Source organism: Protopterus annectens, chromosome 5.part0, assembly GCF_019279795.1.
Source record: "Protopterus annectens isolate FY-2018-M chromosome 5.part0, PAN1.0, whole genome shotgun sequence".
NCBI lineage: Eukaryota > Metazoa > Chordata > Ceratodontiformes > Protopteridae > Protopterus > Protopterus annectens.
In genome coordinates this window covers 618100209-618120945 of record NC_056735.1, presented here as the reverse complement: position 1 = coordinate 618120945, position 20737 = coordinate 618100209, and the positions used below count along the sequence as shown (strand labels likewise).

At 39.1% G+C, this 20737-nt stretch overlaps 1 protein-coding gene across 1 annotated transcript in view; it reads left to right on the top strand.

Annotated features, from left to right (window-relative positions):
* The window catches only part of ANOS1 (anosmin 1), an 892203-nt gene that overhangs the window by 475839 nt on the left and 395627 nt on the right, over positions 1-20737 (top strand). Inside the window, exon 3 of the mRNA XM_044072460.1 lies at positions 20246-20308. Within this exon, the coding sequence (XP_043928395.1) occupies positions 20246-20308 (63 nt within the window). The remainder of the gene's footprint in view (positions 1-20245; positions 20309-20737) is intronic.

Below are 20737 nucleotides of genomic sequence, written 5' to 3'. Positions count from 1 at the left end.
TTATTGACCAAAAGATGGCTAAGGCCAGTCTCTAACCAGATGGGATTGGTTAATTCGAGCATAAAAAGAGAAACTGGCTAGGCTTATAATGGCCCATAAGGGCAGCTAGCATAATACTTACCTAGGAAACTATAAAGCGTATACCAAGAAATATTTTGTATTGTATGGAGCATACTGATTATGCTCTGATATTTGGAAAAAAGCAAACCAGTTAAGCACTAAAGTTGGGTGAAACCCATCCTTAAGAAATGTTAAGCCCCCCTGCTAAAGATGTTAAGGTCAGGTGTAGCGTTTGGCAGTAACATCTTCCAATACTGTCCAGCAAATGACAGTAGCAGAACAAAAGGTTTTTTTCTGCCTGCTGTTGGTCAGCTGTATAGTGTCCAAAACTTCCTGTTTTAAGCATTAAAAAGCAGCTTGATTAACAGGAAGTGTGTTCATTTACATAATAATTGGGACACTGTGAAAACTTGGATGGTTGACAGGTATAAAAATGTAAATGTTAACATAAGGGACTGCATTACACCATCTTTTTGCCAACACTCACTATGTGTTTTACTGCTTTGAAAGCTGGCAAAACAATAAGCATTTTTTTCTTTTTTACCGTAACTTGTAGTACATGGAGCAGATAAAGCTTCATGCACTAGAAAGAATCATGATTGAGTCTCCAATCCTGCCTACAAATATGCATTCTCGACATGGATGCCCGAGTCACCTCTCCAGTTTTGCTCTCAAAGTGAATTTCTTGGCATCCATGTCGCGAACACATAGTTAGGATTTGCAAACCAGTCATAATCCTCTTTGTTATGACTAGGATTTGTTTGAGGTCAGAATCATAGAATACAGCCACAAGTAAGATTTTGAAACTCTTTTTGCATTTCTCTTGAAGGAAACTTGGGCAATGTCCATATCTGGCAAATGGCCCTTTACAAGGATAATGACCTGTATTAGTATTGTTTTACAGACTGTTATGTGTTGCATCCATATTTCATTATGATGAGGCAGCCAAAGTATGGTAGCAATCTGCTAATAACCACTATGCTAATGATGCCATATTAATGATGTAATAAATGCTATTACCATTGCCTCTGATAGACTTAAATTATACATTTACTTAAAGCAATCCATTACCATGATGCATACTGTGTTTTTATCATGACTGGGACCTGATTACACTGGATTATTATTGGTGTGCGCTAAGCTATGAGCTACAACCTAGTGTTCTTGTGGAGTTTTGTTTCAGTTATAGTAATACAAAGATTTTTTGTGGTACTACCACTCAGGAAAACCCATCACTTGCAATATTTCCAATAAATAATGCCAACAGACCCTGGCAAATGTATTTTTGACATCTAAATTTGTAGTCAGCAATGTTAGGTTTGTTAGTTTTGTTGGCATCTTTTATCAACGTACTTTTTTCAGTAAGTTGACATGGACTCACCCTAGTTCAAAACCCATCTCCAGATCAGTCAGTGGGGGGAAGATGCAAACCAATCTTTTGGCAGCCAGTCCAGTAAATAAATTGTAACTGTGATTAAGTATTGACATTTGTGTATGATCCATTTGTGAAGGTTCCCTTACTTGTTTTGTGACTAACCATTTTTAAAACTGTATTAATAACTTTTGTAATCATGATTTAAACAGGTTGGTTAATGGAGACTTTAAAAAGTACTTCTTTTTTTATATTATTTTTCATACATCATTTTAGACATCTAATGTAAATCTGAAACTTATACATTGCTAAACAGTAACAATGCCATCTACCTTAGATATCAGAATAAAAACAGACAACTGATCAGAAAAATCAGAAAAAATGTTTGTCCTTTATGTAACATCCTTCTGTGGCATGTTCTTTAAAATGGACAAAGAAACATCAGCAATGTAGCTCATGACAACCATCTCCCATCTCCCATAAGTCTTAGTTTCTCAAATACTCTGCAGTGTACATTTTTGTAGTTTTCTTCCCCATTACTTTATATAGACAAAGTCAGATTTAACACAATTTAGCACAATAGCTCAGCGAGCATCCTTTCAAATGTAATTCATTAGTCTCTGAAAAAAAAAATATTTTTGATAGTATGTTGTCATACACTTGCTTTTGCCTGTAATATACTGAAATGTGCACTGAAGGCAGTCTCTGCGTAGGCATTAATGTAGGCTGCTTTGCAGTCTGTGCTTGATACTTAACTATAGATTATTCATCTTATCAGATCTCACATTATGTCATGGCATTCATCTGTGCCACCAGCTATATGCAAATCCATGTAATAAGACTTAAAATATTCATTTCTGTGTGGGATTGTTTAATTATTTTTGACCTACTATTTTTGACTTACTGATTAAACAGTCATGTCATATTCAGTGCTCCATCAAAGTGATTCACAATGCCCAGATGCTGATTACATTCTTACAAAATGTCACATATATTGTTTGATTCGTGTCAAAATATGTTACCACACTGCCTAACTTTTAAAAGCACATTCATCCAGAAGTTTGATGTGTCATGGCAGTGAATGGTCATGCATATCTGGAAAATATGTTTCTCAGTAACTCTCTTCTACTTTGTATTGTACTTGACTGTACATTTTTAGGGAAAGAGTACCATCTATATAATATTCTGAATTTAATTTCTGGTTCTGAGCTATCAGCTCTTGAAATAGTTATGTAATAATGCCTTCAGCAACAGCTTTTATCACTTTTTGTAAAGTATTATTCCTGCAATGTGAATATACATATTCATTTACTAATGCTATACCCTTTAACACATTTTGAATAACAATATATAATATTCATATTATAATTACACAATTCTCTAGTAAAAAAGTAGTTACTTCTCTGCCTCACAAATATCCGCCCTTTCTTTCACATTTGTCTGTTCTATTCAGCACTCTTTCTTTCCTTAGGTACCATCTTCTCCACTGCAAATTCTATCGCTCCTAGATGTGTGCACCTCTGTTTTATCATCCTTTTCCAGCTCCTCTAACTACTGAAGCTTACAAGAGAACTTCTCGGAATTCCATCTCCTGGAAATCTGCTTTTTTCCTTTTAATGGCATATGGCTAATATTAGACTGGCATTATGCTTGCTCTCCAGTTGTTGACTTACAGGTGATGATTCCACAGAATAGCTCCATCATGCATCGTCTTTGAACTAAGCCTGTCTGAGCTATGTGGGTCACACAACCACCGGGTATTTGCAGGTGAATAAGACTGCCAGGCCTTGTTCCAAGAGTGCATCCATGCAAAATAAAATATAATGAAAATGTTAACATCTAAAAAAGTACTCAAGTATCAGTGGATTGGAGACTTCCAAGATGGCTGCACAGGGAGTAACAGCTTAATTCTAGCTCTCCCAGTGTGAAAACAGAAACCTAACAGAGAAAGCCAGTGGACCTACATTTCTGGGTAAATTTGAGTAACTGGCTAGTAACTGCACTCCCTCAATGCCAGGAAAAAAGAAATATGGAGGACCTGAAGGAAAATCAGCTACAAAAGGTGATGAAAAAAAGTGACTGAGAAAAGTACTGCAGCTGTTCAGAAAATAGCAATGCAAGCTCCAGACATGACTTACAGTAACTAGAGGAAACTATAAAGCAACTGCACACAGACCTGATTAAAATAAATGAAACATTGATGGAGTATATCAACTCAAGCAATCAAAGGCAGGAACAAAATGGAAGAAGCTTTAAACAGATATTCAGATAAAGTGATAAAACTGCAAACCTCAGAGGTTGAAATGAAGAAAAGGCTGGCTGAATATGAGACTGCACAAGAAAAGATGTTTAAAAAAATAATAGAATTAGAGTACAGAGTACAGAGGGAATACCTGAGATTTTCTGGTGTACCAGAGAAGCTGGAAGGAACAGACTGTATTACTATTATGAAAGCTCAAATAAGCAACTTGACTAGTATTCCATAACAGAAATTGTTAATTGAAAGGGCACATTGTTTGTATGCCCCAAATCTGGCTATGAGGAAGCAACCTAGACCTTTAATAGTAAAGATGCAAACTTACCAGCAGAAGGAATTGATCCTGACAAAACTGTGACAGAAGGACAAAGTACTAACAGTGGGAGACAGCAGAGTGTTTATGGAGAATGAGTATTCATTGTACATCAGGCAGAAGAGGAGTACATTTATTTCATTATTCAGGGAATATTAAGAAGCAGGCATAATTCAAACTGCTGTACCCAGCTATCTTCAAAATATTTTTCCCTTGAGGACAAAATAATTTTTTGATGAAGTACATGGTAAAGAAGAAATACAAAAGTCTGTCCATCAAAAAGTGAGCTGTGAAATACGAGATTCTGCTTCTTGTTCTTCTGGTAATAAAGACCACAGAAAGACTGTGCAATGTAACATTTTTCAATTTTTCAATAGAAAATGCTTGAGAGAAGGAGAAAAACCCAAGAGGCGACTAGAAGAATTAAGATCACATTGCTAATGAAGCAGACACAGGATATGGGAGACGGAGATAAGAATAGAACAAGAAAATCTGGAAATATTGGACTTTCTTGAACTTTATTAAACTTGTAGGGGACTCTAAAGCATAAGCCCTATTTCATGTCATTACTGTTGGGAGAATAAAATCATTAACTTGGAAATTGACAAATGTAGGATTACAAAGCAATAATTAAATTTGTGATACCTGACAAAACAAGAAAGTCTGGAAATATTGGACTTTTTGGACTTTGTTAAACTTATAAGAGACTTTAAAGCATATGCCCTACTACACGTCATTAATGTTTAGAAAAATACTCAGGAGACAGGAAAAGGAGGGTGAAAGTTAACTGTAAGCAAAACAATTTTTTTTCTTAATGATACTATTTCAATAGTGCATGAGTTTCTTTGCATACTATAAAGTAAAGTTTTCTCAGTTATTTTTAAGTGTAATGGGGATACAAATTTAAAGAAGTGCTCCTGTTTTTTTTCTTTCTCCTTTCTTCTCTCTTCTTTCTTGTTCAGTTTTAAGAAATGCAGGTACTGCACAGTAAAAAAAAATCTGGTTAAAAGAGCATGACAGAAGAAAATTAATGTGCTTTTTCTCATTCTTGTATAGAACCTCCACTGAGTGACCTCTCAAACCTCTTGTATCATATGGGATATATGCAAATTACCTTTATGAATATCAGGTGTTTTAGTTATATGCATATCCACAGCTAGTGGTGTTTGGCTTTATTGGCCTGAAATTGTCCATTGAAATGACTTAAAAAAAGTCATGGGCATTCAGAATCTTCATATAGCTGAAACACCTGATGTTCATAAGGGTAATTTTGCATATATCCCATATGCCTCTGATAAAAGAGGTTTCAGAGGTCACTCAGTGGAATTTCTAGCTTGGCTGGAATTTTCATTTAGTTTTTCTGATTGTTTTTTCTGTGGGACCTTCTCACCCCCTTTTTTAGTTTGTTAGTTGGGATATTTTGCAGTCACCCTAATGGTAATGGACATCAGCTGTGTATAACAGCCCTGTGTTTCTTATACTTAATCAAACACTCTGCTTGTGCTGTGCTGATGAGATCATAACAAGGCTGAAATATGCATATCCACAGCTAGTGGGGTTTGGCTTTATTGGCCTGAAATTATCCATTGAAATGACGTAAAAAAGAAATAAGTCATGGGCATTCAGAATTGCAATGTAGCTGAAACACCTGATGTTCATAATGGTAATTTGCATATATCACATATGCCTCTGATACAAGAGGTTTGAGATGTCACTCAGTGGAAGTTCTAGCTTAGATGGAGTTTTCATTTAGTTTTTACATTCCTGCATAGAGGAATAACTGGGTTAAGACCATTAGCTTAATCCAGTATCACGTTTTAAGAGAACGCAATTAAATGAAAAAGAATATTGAATTTTATAAGGCATTTTTCTAACAAACAAATGTATAATTGGCAGTTTTGTGTCTTTTTCTCGTGTGTCTAGGCAAAAATCTGATAAAGAGAAATGGCTTGGAGAAAATGTCTTCTGAAAGCATTCAAGTGTTTTCCCAGCTGAGAGAGCAAAAAGATAAGAAAAAGCAAAACAGCACTTAGTAAAAGCACTTGCTGTACCATGCATCTTAGCATGGATAACCTTTCTTTTAGGTTATCTCAAGTTTGTTAATGAGACTGTTAGTTTGTAACACTTGTTTTTATTAGGAGGGTAAAACTTCAATATTTGAACATGTGCATAGTTTTGTGTGTTATTATTTGGTTAATAGGTTTTAGAGGGGTATTGTGGGTGTGTTTGTATTTTTGTTGGAGGGCTTTCAATAAAATGAAAAGTTGTGTTAGATGTGACATAGACTGAGATGTAGATGACAAGAAACAACTGTATATAAGATTAACCTGCCAAACAGTATATGCATGTAACAAAAAAGGTGGGAGAAGACGTTTGGCAAAACAGCTATGTATAAAAAGTAAGAATAATAACTTTTCAAGAAAATGATGCTTTCTGTAATGTCTTCAAATTTCAATGGTCTCACATATAAATGCAAAAAAGAAAGAGTAGTGAACTATATTAAAACATGTAGAGTGAAAACAGTTGTGCTACAGGATGTATACTTTGAAAGAACTGAACATGTGAATTTGATAAAGAAAGGTTTTCAGGATGATTATTTGGCAGAATACCTGGGACAAAGAAAGACAGAAGTACTTATATTCATTGCAAGAGGAGCTCCAAAAGTGATAGAAGAGGATAAAAATGATAATAAAGTTACATTTGTGGTACTAAGAGGCTACTGGCAACAGAGGAGGATTTCACTTCCATATATTTATATGCCACTGAAAACTGCTATAATGGAGCTTAAGAAAATTCTGGGAGAAATAATCAGCTTTAATCAAGGAATATTATATTTAGGTGGAGACTGGAATTTGATTTGCAACAAAGATGTGTCCTGGGGCGGAGGGGGTTGGCAGAAGGGAAAATATAACAAAGGAGGGTAAATTTTTGAAAAAAAAATTATAAAAAATATTTAGCATGGAAGATGTGAATTCAGTACTAGGAGTTCAGAGTGAATTTACATATTATTCCCCAAGATCCAAAAACTGGGCTAGGCTAGACAGAATTTCCTTTTCACGGGAACATTTGCATTTAATAGAAGGCCTTGATATGCACTCAGTAACTATTTCAGATCATGTGCCATTAATAACCAAAATAAAAAACATAGGTTAGTGAAATAAAACTGAAACACTGGCAGTGAGGTACTTAAGGAGTGGGTAGTGAAAATTATTCAGAAGCTATCAGAGAAGATGAAAATTTGTTCTGAAAATATAGTTAGGGAGTGGAATAAAATTAAAGTGTAGTTTAAAAATAGGGTGGCAATAAAGAGAAAGGGAGATATGGTTAAGAAGTAACAAGAATTATTTAGAGGGATTGACAAATATTAAAGTGTTGAAGAATAGGGGGAATCCCACGGAACAAGAAGAGGAGCAACTACAGAATACTAAACAGAAAATAAGGGATTACCATGATAATGTGCATGACTTTGGAAATATTGCAGTTACGTAACTGTTTTTTTGGTAATAATTCTAGAACACAAAAAACTTTTAACACAATGACAGAGGAAGCAGAAAGTAGAAAGGGCTGTCACCAAGCTTAGGGAGCATATAAAAAGGAAGGTAACAAAAGATGCTGTAGAGGTATTAGAAATATTTCGGAAATTCTATGAAAGTCTGTATAAAGTAGAGAAATATGGAAATCAAGGAAAGATGCAAATGGAAATGTTTATGGAACAATTTAAAATGTCATGGTTATAGTTAGATGAGGCTCAAATACTAACAGTTAGGATAGGAGGAGATGAGATAAAAATGCTGATGTATAACCAGTCTACAGAAAAGTCCCTGGGATTAGATGGTATTCCTGTGGAAGTTTAGAAGCTAGGAGGGAAAAAAACTGATAAAGTTCTGGAAGATTTTATTTAACCAACTGGGAAACCTACTGTAGCCCTAACTCACTAGTGCAACAGTTCCTTGACTTTGTTAACTCAAATGCCCTGGAACAAATTGTTCAAATCCCAACAAGAGGAACAAATATACCAGATCTGGTCCTCACTAACATGACAAACAAATGTACCACCACAAATGTCGGACCCTTATTAGTTAAATCTGATCAAAAATCAGTCACCTTTGAACTGGCACTAACAGCAGAACTCACAAAGGGTGAAGTTAGACTAAAAACGTCACCAAGGTAAACTATACCCTCCTAGGGGAAGGCATAAATGCATTCCAAACCCCACCCCCAGCTGGAAGTGGTAACTACACCAAAGCTTACACTAAATCTCTGTACAATTCCATGTATAAGTGTATAGACTCAGCTGTTCCAGAGGAATCAAAGCCAAAGCCCAAGTAAAAACAAGCCTCCTTGGTGGACATCCAACATCAACTAACATCAGAACAAATGCAAAAAGTTGTTAAGAAAACTAAGGTGAGGCCCCAACAATAGAAAAGCATCCTGCTCAGCCTCAACAGGCAAATAAGACAACATGTCAAATCCTCTGAGGGTAACTTTGAGAAAAACTTAGCAATCACAGCCAAGGATAACTATTATGCCTTTTCCAACAACGTGCATAAATTAAAAGGCAGGACCCAAGCATATGCTGATCTAGTGCCTAATAGTATCACACATGCACACTGATCCCACAGAGATAGCAAACCTGCTAGCAGACAGATTTGGGGAAAATTTCACTCCCTTATCCTCTCCAAACTTATCACAAATCTTGCCTCCAGCCCCTCCCCAACTTACATATCCAAAGAGCAGGTCATTAAAGCCTTGTCTAAGACAAAAAACACAGCCTCTATGGGACCAGATGGCATCTGAGTCTGTCTTCTAAAGAAACTAAAACATAAACTAGCCTCACCATTAAGTACCCTATTCAGCCATAGCCTAATTACAGCAACAGGTATTCCCCTCCATAAAGGTGGCTTAGCAACAGATCCAGGGAATTACAGACCTATAATTTTGACCAGCCTCAACTGTAAACCCATGGAATGTATCATCATGGATCTCATAAATAAAGACATAGGTGGCCTCCAGACCTTGGATCTGATCCAATTTGGCTTCATCAAGGGCAGATCCTGCCTGGCAAACTTGGTGGATTTCTTTGAAAATGTGACCAGGGCCATTGACGAGGGCAAATCTATACACACAGCATACCTTGACTTGGCAAGGCCTTTGACACAATTTCACACTCAGGCATTACCAATAAACTTATCAAACTGAATGTAAACCTCTTTGTTGTAAGATGGGTTGCCAACTGGCTCCCAAACCAGTCACACACTATCTAAGTGGGTGACTCTACATCAACCAGCAGACATGTCACCAGCAGGGTGCCACAAGGGTCAGTGCTGGACCCCCTACTGTTTGGTATATACTTCAGGCCAAAATTAAGGGGCTGTGGGTGACCAAGTTTGTGGATGACTGCAAACTGGGTGCAATTATTGAATCCCCAAATGAAGTAATTATACTTCAGGAGGGTCTTACTCAGACCAACGACTGGCGTCTTAGTCACGGTCTCAAACTGAATGCAAAGAAGTGCATCATCATTCCCTTCAGTAAAGACAACGTACCTTCACACTATCAAATTAACAACAGTACCCTATGTACCTACAAAGTGGTAAGAGATCTGGGATCACAAGTAGACTGCTACCTTAACTTTGACCACCATGTGTCTACTGTAGTAAGGAAGGCTTTCTATGTAACACACTTGATTAGCAAAGGCATCACCTCTAGAGCAAAGAAGGTTAAAACCCCTCTATACTCGTCACTAATCAGGCCCATAATTAAGTATAACACCCCTTTTGGAATGTACTATACAAAACAAATGCAGATATTAGAGAGACCTCAGAGGTTTCAAACTAAGAAGATCAAGGGGTTCTAGCAAGTGCCTTACACAGACCATCTAAAATCGCTGTCACTATATTTAGTATCATATAGACTTCTTGGAGAAGACTTATGCCTGGCTTATAGAGCAATCTCTGACCCCAAACCTAATGAATTTGCTGCACATCCATAAAACAAATGGGACTAGAGTCACCCATTCCAGGGACCTAAATACAGCCTGCGACTTGAATAGGATGTGCTGGAAGGACAGATTTGTCTCCCAGCAACTGCTGCATCTTTGGAATAGACTGCCAATTCATGTGAAGCAGAGCACCTCTATGACACTGTTCAAAAGGAACCTGGATGAGTGGCTGGGGCACCACAACCATCCTGGACATGGAAAGTCATAACTAAATACAGATGTTCTTCATGTTTCATTGTTGCAGTCATCACATTTGAGTTATCTGCTTCCACTATCCCTCAGTCAGCCTGATTACCAAAGTCTTGCATCCTGCGTCAGTTGCTGTCTCATCTTCCATGACGTCAGGTAGTCAGGGGTATAAAGCATGCAGCCGACGCCATTACATCAGTCTTTCTTGCCGTGTGGTGCCCGAAGCAGAAGCAGTTCGCAAGTGCCGGTCGGTCGACTTCTGAAATTTTCATTTTCGAGTTTCAGAACCGAAGTCTTCAACTAAGCTAAGTACCCTGTTGGAGAACCTTTTTCTTCCTCTAAACTGATGTCAGTAAAAGTTAACAATTGTATTTCTTGTGGAAAGCAAATACCTCATAAAGATTTTCATTCATACTGCGTTCCTTACTTAGGCCCAGAACATGACGTACCTCGTTGTCAGTTTTGTGCCTTATTCAAACCTCGAACTATTCGTCGTCGGTTCATTTACGCTTCTAAATATTTTGGTACTCAGTTCAATTATCCAGAAATGGCTTCAGTAAGCCACCCGACTACCGACATTCCGAAAAAATGCAAAGATAAAGACAGAGACAGACCACATAGGTCCAAAGCTGCCGATGACGCTTCTCCTAAGCAAGTCACCAGTTCACCGGTACTCAGTAAGGCACTTTCGCAGCCCCTGATACCCGCTACTTCAGATTCACAGGCCTCTACTGAGACCCATTTGGAGTCAGGTATGCCGTGAGATGCTTCCTCGACTGTGGAACCTGCGGATGTCTCTACCTTGGATGGGTCTGGAGCCGCTGTACAGGCACAGGCTTTTGAGGGTGTATTCAGGCCTACTGACTTGCATATTAAACCGATGCCATCTTCTTCTTCTTCAAAGCCTAAAACTCGATCCATGCCTAGAAAACTGACGCCCAGACCACATGGTTAGGCCCCTATGCCTAAAAAACAAATGATAAGAATGGCTGAAGACCTTATTACTCTAATCAGGGGAAGCCACCCTTCCCTCTCTAAGAGACCTAGGACTGATTTTCCTTCTGATTCTTCTGATCAGGACTCTGAAATTTCTGTTTCCACTGATGACCAGGATTTACCCTTATCTACCTATGAGGATTCTGATGCAGAGGACTCCATTCCCTCTGCTTCCCCTCCAGAGGATTTCTCTTTTGGTGAAACCTTGCGTACTCTTAGGGAGCATTTTCACTAGGAAAGCCAGGATTACTCTGACTCCAAAAAGAGGCTTAGGATTTCTTACTCCTGCCCCAACACAGGCCTTTAGCTATACCTCCTGTACTGGACATTGCTGATGATGCCTTCTTGGAATCTAGCCTGGCCCCTGACTCTTTACCTCCTGCTCCCAGAAAACCTGATAGGTATTACAGGGTTTCTGACTCTCACAATTTCCTTTTTAAAAATCCTACTGTGGATCCTGAAACCATTTTGCAGGGACCCGAGGGCATTAAGGCTACTACTGCCAAAAATCCTAACCCCTCTGATAGAGATTCCAGGGCACGGATAGATGGGGTAAGAAGGTATACACTTCTGCAACCTTGGCCATTAGGGGCTTAAACTGCCAGTTTCATATGTGAAAGTATCAGCATATTACTGGATTGCTTAAACAGAAATTGATGTTAATTCCTGACTGTGCTGAAAATAAAGATTTACAGGATTTAATACATTCTGCTGAACAAGTTGGAAAACATACTTTGCAATGTGGTTTTGATTCATTAGAGGCATTTTGCAGGGCTGTTTTCACTGGGTCTGTACTTAGAAGGCATGCTTGGCTTAAGAAGCAATCTTTGCCAGATCATGTTAAGGCTTAAATTGCTGGATGCTCCCTTAAACCAAGACCGCCTGTTTGGCAACAAAGCAGAAGAAGTACTTAAAGATTTCCTGCAAGTACAGCCTCCTAGATTTAGTAGGCATTGGCACTCTAAGAATTGGTCCTTTCCTGCCTCTTCCAGGCCTTCTCAGTCCAAACCCAGAACCAGCAGAACACCCAGGCTGCAGTCCCAAGGGACTCACAGGACTAAGCAGTAGGGGGGCTCCCACTTCCAAAGCAGGAAGTAGTAAGACTCCCCCCATGATAAACTGTCTCCTTCCAAGCCCTGCTCAACTGACTGTTCCTTTAGGGGGCAAGATTGCCCTGCAGGCAAAAAATTGGGAACTCATTACCCAGGACAAATGGGTTTTAAATAGTTTCCCAAGGATACGGACTCCACTTCCACTCCTTACCAACCCCAAATGGTTGGCCAAATCTACCCCCAGATCATTGGGCAGAAGCTCAAAAGCAAGTTCTCCTTCTTTTAAGCATAAGGGATATTCAACCTTTCCCAGAAGAAGAAGAATGGGGACAAAGTTTCTACTCAAGACATTTTCTGGTACCCAGAAAAGAAAATTCCTGGTGTCCTGTCCTGGACTGTCTATCCTAAACACATTTTTGGTAATCCCAAAATTCAAGATGCTAACTCCTCATCAGCTGCTTCCTATGCTAGGCAAAGATGCCTGGTTGGCAACATTGGATTTAAAGGAAGCCTACCTGCACATCCCAATAAGGGAATCTTACAGAAGATACCTACGCTTTAAAGCAGGCTACATGCACTTTCAGTTCTCTGCACTGTTCTTTGGCTTATCTACTGCACCCAGGGTATTCGCAAAGTGCCTAGCTCCAGTCATTGCCATTTGCAGGCAAAGAAATATTCAAATATACCCATACCTGGATGATTGTCTAATTCAGTCAGAAAGCCATGACATACTATTGAATCATCTGGCATTTGTAAAGAAATTGCTAACTTCTCTGGGGTACACCATAAACGAAAAGAAATCCCATCTTGTACCCTGCCAGCAAATTGTATTCCTGGGAGCAAGTTTGAATACAACTTTCCTGATGGGCTACCTCACACCAGATAAATAAGTTCATTTGACAGCCTACTTCAAACTACTGGCCACAAAGACCCAGCTATCTCCAAGGAAAATACTGCAAGCCCTGGGGTTCATGGCCTCCTGCATTCTACTAATTCCATATGCAAGACTGCATATGAGGAAACTACAGTGGTATCTAAAAAGCCTATGGTGTCAACATTCTCAGGATCTAGAATCAATGATTCCTATCATACCTTTTCTACAGATAGAGTTCCTTTGGTGGGCAGAGGCCTGCCACCAAAACAAGGGACTGCCATTCACTCTACCCCCTGCTGCCCAAACCCTAACTTCAGATGCATCAGACTATGCATGGATGGCTCACTTGGCAGGGAAGTGCATTCAGGGCAAATGGAACCTAAGTCAAATGCACCTGCATATCAGTCAAAAAGAAATGTTAGCTGTGCAGAATTCTCTGACAGCCTTCAAGGACCACATTCTTCCAGGACAATTATTGGTAAAGACGGACAACACCACTGTTATGTGGTACATAAACAAGCAGGGAGGAACCCATTCATTCTCTCTCTGCAGACTAGCCATGGCTCTGTGGAACACAGCCTTGAGCTACCAAGTGCACCTACAGGCTAAATTCCTGCCAGGAAAGCTAAATACACTGGCAGACAACCTAAGCAGAAATCTCATGGACCCACACGAGTGGAAACTGGAACCAAAGATATTCAACATGTTGGGAAACAAATGGGGGAGCCCAGAGATAGACCTGTTTGCCTCCCCCCCAGAACTACCAATTGGACAAATTCTACAGAAGGACTCCCCACAAACAAGCTTGAAAAGTGGATGCCCTGTCCTTGACCTGGAAAAACCTATCAGTTTATGCCTTTCCCCCTCTGCCTCTCCTCTCCAAGGTACTACTAAAGATCAAATAGGACAAACCAAGGACAGTACTGATTGCACCAGACTGGCCACGCCAACAATGGTACCCCGTCTTGCGCAGTGTGTCATTGCTGACATCATGGCACCTGCCTCAGACCCCTACCCTGCTGTCCTAGCAGGAGGGCCAGATTCTGCACCCGCAGCTTCAAACCTTGAACCTGGCAGCCTGGCTAATTACCTGATCTCTCCATTACCATCCCTCAGTAAACAAGTGATGGATATCATTCTGGAGGCAAGGAGGCCTAGTACTAGAAAATCCTATGCTAAAAAATGGAAAAGATTCTGTTCCTGGAGCCAAACTCAGGGGATGGGTACAGCAGCACCCAATTTACCTCAGATTCTTCAAAACTTAACTGAGATGCTTCACAAGGGCCTTTCCTTTTCCTCCATCAAAATTCATGCCTCAGCCATTTCAGCTCATTACAATACAGAACCGCCCCTTTTCTCTCATCCACTGTTGAAGCAGTTCCTCAGAGGGGCCAAAAACTTAAGACCACCCAGGAGAGCCTCTACTCCATCCTGGGACCTCAACTTTGTATTGGAAAAACTCACTCTACCTCCCTTTGAGCCAGCTGCAAATGCAGAGTTGAAATTCCTTTCTTGGAAAGCAGCCTTCCTTCTAGCCATCACTTCAGCAAGAAGAGTATCTGACTTACAGGCCCTCATGGCAGTGAAGCCTTTCATCATTTTTCATGAGGACAGGGTGTCCCTCAGGACCAATCCCTCCTTCATGCCCAAGGTGGTATCCAGTGTGGCCCTTAATCAGTCCATTCATTTGTCTACCTTTTTTTCTAATCCACAAAACAAGGGGGAACGAATACTGTACTCATTGGACATGCACAGACAACTTAGATTTTACTTGGACAGGACTAAACCTCTCAGGAAATCTGAACAGCTGTTGGTTGCCTTTGCTGCAGGGGCAGAGGGGAAGGCCATTTCAAAGCAAACTATTTCTAAGTGCATTAATTTCTGCTATAAGCACTATGGAAAACCTACCCCGCAGGGGATTAGACCACATTCAACCTAGGCTGCATCTACCTCTACAGCCTTTCTCAGAGGTGTCCCTACCAGGGACATCCTAGAAGCTGCTACCTGGAGTTCTGTACATACCTTCACCAAGCCTTACCATTTGCCAATTTTGTTCTAAATCCAGAGCTGCTTTTGTCACTGCAGTCTTGCAGGGCCTTATAGCTGGTCCTAATGCTGTCTAATTTCCTCCTCTCATCCTTAGCTTTGGGAATCTACCCAAATGTGATGACTGCAACAGTGAAACATGAAGAACATTGTACCGTTGTGTACACTTACCATAAATGTAGATGTTCAAGTGTATTCACTGTTGCCTTTGAGTGTATTCACTGTTGCAGTCCTGGTTACCCTCCCTCCAGCCCCCTGACTTCTGTTGAATATATCTCTATTCTTGTTTACTATGCTTAAAGCTTTTTGGTGTATTTGCTTTTTTGTTGGAGGTGTAACCTTGCATATAATTGCTTCCCATTATGGGGGCACCTGGCATCTGGGGCAAGAAAAACTGATGTAATGACATCGGCTGCATGCTTTATACCCCTGACTACCTGACGTCATGGAAGATGAGACAGCAACCGACGCAGGACCCAAGACTTTGATAATCAGGCCGACTGAGGGTTACTGCAAGCAGATAACCCAAATATGATGACTGCAACAGTGAATACACTCGAACATCTACATTTATGGTAAGTGTACACAGCTGTACTTTCTGGGTATTGACTAGAGTCTCTATGGTATTACATTGGGAGGAAATGGCTAGGCTTGAAATGACCTCCATGTCAATAGCCTAGTAACCTCCTATGATCCTGTGATCCTAAGAGGAGAAGGAGAAGTGCCAACATCCTGGAAGAAAGCGGTAGTACCTGTAACACCTAAAGAGGGTGAAGTTCCATCAGATCCAGCTTCATACAGGCATTTTTCAAACCTAAACCATGATTATAAAATGTTTATGTCTATAATGGCTAAAAATGGCAAAAGTGATGCCAAAATTGATAGATGTGGATCAATGTGGTTTGGTGGAGGGGAGGCAAAGATTTGACAGTATTAACGCAACATGATCCAGAGGGAAGCAAAATGTAAGAAAATGCCACTGTTGTTGGTGGGTCTTGATGCAGCGAAAGCATTTGACAGAATAAGCTTGGACTTTATGAGCAGTGCAATGTAAGCATTTACATTCCCTGATAAAATTATAAGGTTAATTAGGAGGATATATGAAGGATTGGAGGTGAAAATTAAAATGAGTGGGGTTCTCTCTGGTAATTTCTGATTAAGCAGAGGAACCAGGCAGGCATGTCCTCTCTCTCCTTTGTTATTTACATTATATTTAGAACCGCTGGAAAAGAAAATAAGGGACTCAGAAATCCAAGGATGTAATTGATATGGTAGTCAAGAAAAGCTGTCTCTATTTGCAGATATTATTTAAACTTGACAAAATCAGAAAGGGACATTACAGTGTTGTGGAACATTTTTGAGACAGTTTCAAATCTTTTTGGGATACAAAATTAATGAAGCTAAAACAAAGGCAATAGTGGTATATTATGTTCCCATACATGAATTGGTTTAGCATTATCCATATTTATGGGGACATGATGAAATGAAGTATTTAGGAGTATGGATTAAAAATGATTCTGGTGTGGCAGTTAATGATATGTGGGAAGAAACTAAATAAAAGATAATACAAAAACAGAGAAAATGCAAGTTTTTGTTATATGGATATCAATTGTAAGATACAAGCATTTAAAATGTATAGAATTCCTTTAGTCTTATACACAGGTCAGGCATATTTTATCAACCAGATGGAAAGTTGTGGACAGAAATTAATAAAGAGCTGGAAGATTTTACCTGGGAGGGGAAGATGGCAAGAGTCACGCTGATTTTTCCAATAGAACAAGGCAGATTGAGATTACCCAGTTTGAAGGGGTATTTAAGAGTAACACAGTTAAGGCTCCTATATACAGCACAGGCAGAAAACTATAATTCAAAGTAGAAAGGGATGATGATGAAAAAAGGGGGGGGGGTACTCAAGAAATGAGGGGAGATTGGGATTTTAGATGCAGACCTTTAAGGAGAATAGCAATAATCATACAGAATATTATGTTCATAAAGTAGCAGAAAGTATGCTAAGAACTAAGCCAACATGGAAATGGAGAAAGGAGATTCTGCCAATGGGATGACTGCAATTAGGGATACAGACAAAACAGGCAAGAAGGGGCTGGAATTTATTGAAGAAAACTGGCAAAGGAACCAAGGTATTAGGAGCAAATAACTAGAGAGGAAAAGGTAATAGAATGGGAAGAGACCAAGAATTTATTTGGCCTGCAGGTTAGGGATTGCCTTGATTGATATGAGCATAGGCAAAGAGAAAGAAATAGAGGGGTCCTAAATGAAAGACCAGCATTGGCAGAGTTTTTACTAGAATCTAGACAGAGGGTGCCATTAAGAAAAGAATAATTAGTAGAGCATATAAAATATTGCATGATAACTATATGAATCAATTAGAGGAGGTTAGAAAGGATTAGGAAAACAGATTGTATCAGCAATTAAAAAAATAAACAGTAAGGCTGTATGTATGTCTCCCAAATATAGAACAAATTCTAGAATTTAGGATGTTCTTCGTGTTTGACTGTTGCAGTCATCACATTTGGGTTATCCCTGCCATGGTAGCCCTCGGCCGGCCTGAATACCAGAGGCTTAGTATTTCTGCTTCGGTTGCTGTCGCTTGAGGACTGACGTCAGGTCGTCAGTAGTGAGTCTAATTATGGTGAGTGCCAGAAAAGCAAATACTAGAAACTGGAAATCAATCTAAACCAACTTTACTAAAACAAGTTACTATAGTAACAGAGATAAAACAATTGGAATTGGGATCTTTAGAAAAGTGTAGGAGCAAATTACATAGGAAAATTGGAAATTGTAGAATCAATACATGCAGAGGATGAATGAATTTTAAAAGAAGGCAGGATTTGAATGAGCTATGTAATGGCTGACTGACAATGACTGGATAGGGATGTGTAATGTTTGCAACTACAATTGTGTCAACATGGTTTGTGAGGTATAATGTTTGCAACTGAACATATGTCAGTTTGATTTGTTTTCATTTATATAAATGTAATATTGCCTATGTTTTATGTGATAATTTAATAAAGATGTTACTTGTTTAAAACAAGTATTAGTGGATGATCTGAAACCATTGGGCTGATTTGTGGCATAGTCCAACTTAACTTCAGAGAAAAAGAACCTCAGTATCGTACATTAAACAAAGTATAAGACTACTATATATGACCTGAGGGTGGTCGGAGTAAAAGTAAGTTGTTCTGAAGAGTATTTCTTGTAGAGGCAAGGTCAGTAAAGTGACACAACTCTTGACTGACAGCAGTAAAACTGTGATCTGAGACTGAAAACCATGAGTACATGTTCAGTCCACCAGCAAAGAGATAAGTATTGGGGAAATGAGGAAGAGTTTAAAAAAAACATAGACAAAATAGTAATGTCTGTTTAAGATTCAGGCAGGTGGGCCAGTCAATTAGTGTGCCTCAGTGACATACCTCTCAACATCTTAGTGCAAGAAATCTGGACAAAGCCCAAGAAAATGGGGGGCAAAGGCCCAAAAAAGGAACATATTTTAAATATTGCTCTTATAAACTTAAAAAGTTGCTAGAGTAACATGGTTTGTTTTAACATACATTGTCTGAAGGATTTGAAGTCTGAAACTCAGATGTATGTTATTATTTAGTGACTTCAATCCTCAGATCATCCAAGTGATTTGCCAGAAAACCAGAAATTTTAAGAGGAACAGATGAAAAATATGAACCAAAAATCTGGACATTCTGTGAAAATCTGAACAGTTGAGAGGTAACATGTCTCTGAATCATACGCTGTACTGTCAGACCTGATTACACTAGTTAGTTTTCTCACAACCAGCCTACACATTGAGGTAACATAGGCACCCTCCTATATGCACGCACACATTCAAACTGTCTTGTACATACACACACACACAAACACACATATATTCAATCATCCACAAACAAGCCTCCACACACTTACTGTCTCTTATGGAAGCACTTGCTCACTCACTCACTTACACACCCATACACAACTTTCATTATTCACACATACACACACACACACACACACACACACACACACACACACACACACATGTAGGTGCATTAATTCCCCTAGAGACAAGTACCCACTTGCACACAGACACACACACACACACACACACACACACACACACACACACACACACACACACACACACACACACACACACACAGACATCTCTCAACTAATTCTGCAGGAGTGAATGAATGAATGCCATCAAAAGATGCTGTTCATTTTTAACTCCTATTGATTTTCTGATTAATTCTGCTGAGTTATTTTGGAGCTGTGTCCATTTCTGGAAGAGAACACATGGCTAATTAACATTAGCCACTACCCTAGACTGCTGTGTTAACTTCCCAGTGAGACCACTATCCTAACTACAGACCATGTGATGGGGGAACCCCTAGTAGAACACCCATCTGTGAGTCAGGCTTACCATGGTGTGGAAACCTTCCAAGTTAAGGCTTTCTTATTATAGTAAGCCTTTCTAAACCCGGGGGTCTGAGAACCAAGGAGAATGAGGAATAAATATAAATATCTCCAGAGAAATTACAGCAAAGGCTGACTATGGCTGCATAAAAAAAGTTATAGTCTGATGACAGTCATTAGCTGAGTACTTTGAACAAAAACAGCCTTTTATGCTAAGTTTGGCATGCTTGAAATCTTGCATGTGCAATCAATACCTTCTTAAGTTATCAACATTTACCAACAGACACACTTGAGCAATTGTCCTATCTGTGAAAGAAATTAAAAACACTCATGCAATAAGCGTATAAACTGCCGGTCATGATTGCTGCCTATGCTTTCAACAACCATGTGATATCCAAAACAAATGTGCCATATGTAACAGTACAAATGGATGCTTATTGTTTTTCACAGTAATAATAATATGTAGCCTAAAGCAAATTTATTTAAATATTCTGACTTCATTTTTGAATTCATGCAAATGTATGCTTTTTATCGGGTATCATATCACTATGTTACTACATCAAAAGGGTCCTGCATAATTTTAGGTTTAATACACCGTAAATATACCTCATAGCTTAAATTGAATACAGTTTCTGAACAAGTGTTTCATTTTTTTTCCAGTGCCTGGAGCCCTGCAAAGAGTCCTGGGATCTGAAGGCGAATCACTGCCAGAATTTGTGTGAGGTATGGCAACCTTAAATATCTCTTAGTGCTTTTCAGCTAATGCAAACACTATTTCAAATATTTTTTATCTGGTTTGCCTCAGGTTTTAGGTACATTCCATTCTGTATATCGGTTAATATTTGTAGTCACTATATATCTACATATGTCTATGTCTCTATCCCATGATCTATATACGTACATATGTGTATGTTCATGGCAGGGTATATCAGACCAACAGATAAGGATCCAACACTGGTGCTGGTGGTGGTGGGCTATGGAGAGAAAGAAAGAAGAAAACAGTTGATGTTAAGAAGAGACTTGGATGTTAAAATTGATTTGTCTTGTCGGTAGGGCCAAAAACAATGGATGTAAAGAATGAGATTTAAGATGTTGTCTATAAAACTGTAGTACTTATAGAGATCTCTGCATAGGAAGTAGGTGTTGCAGGAG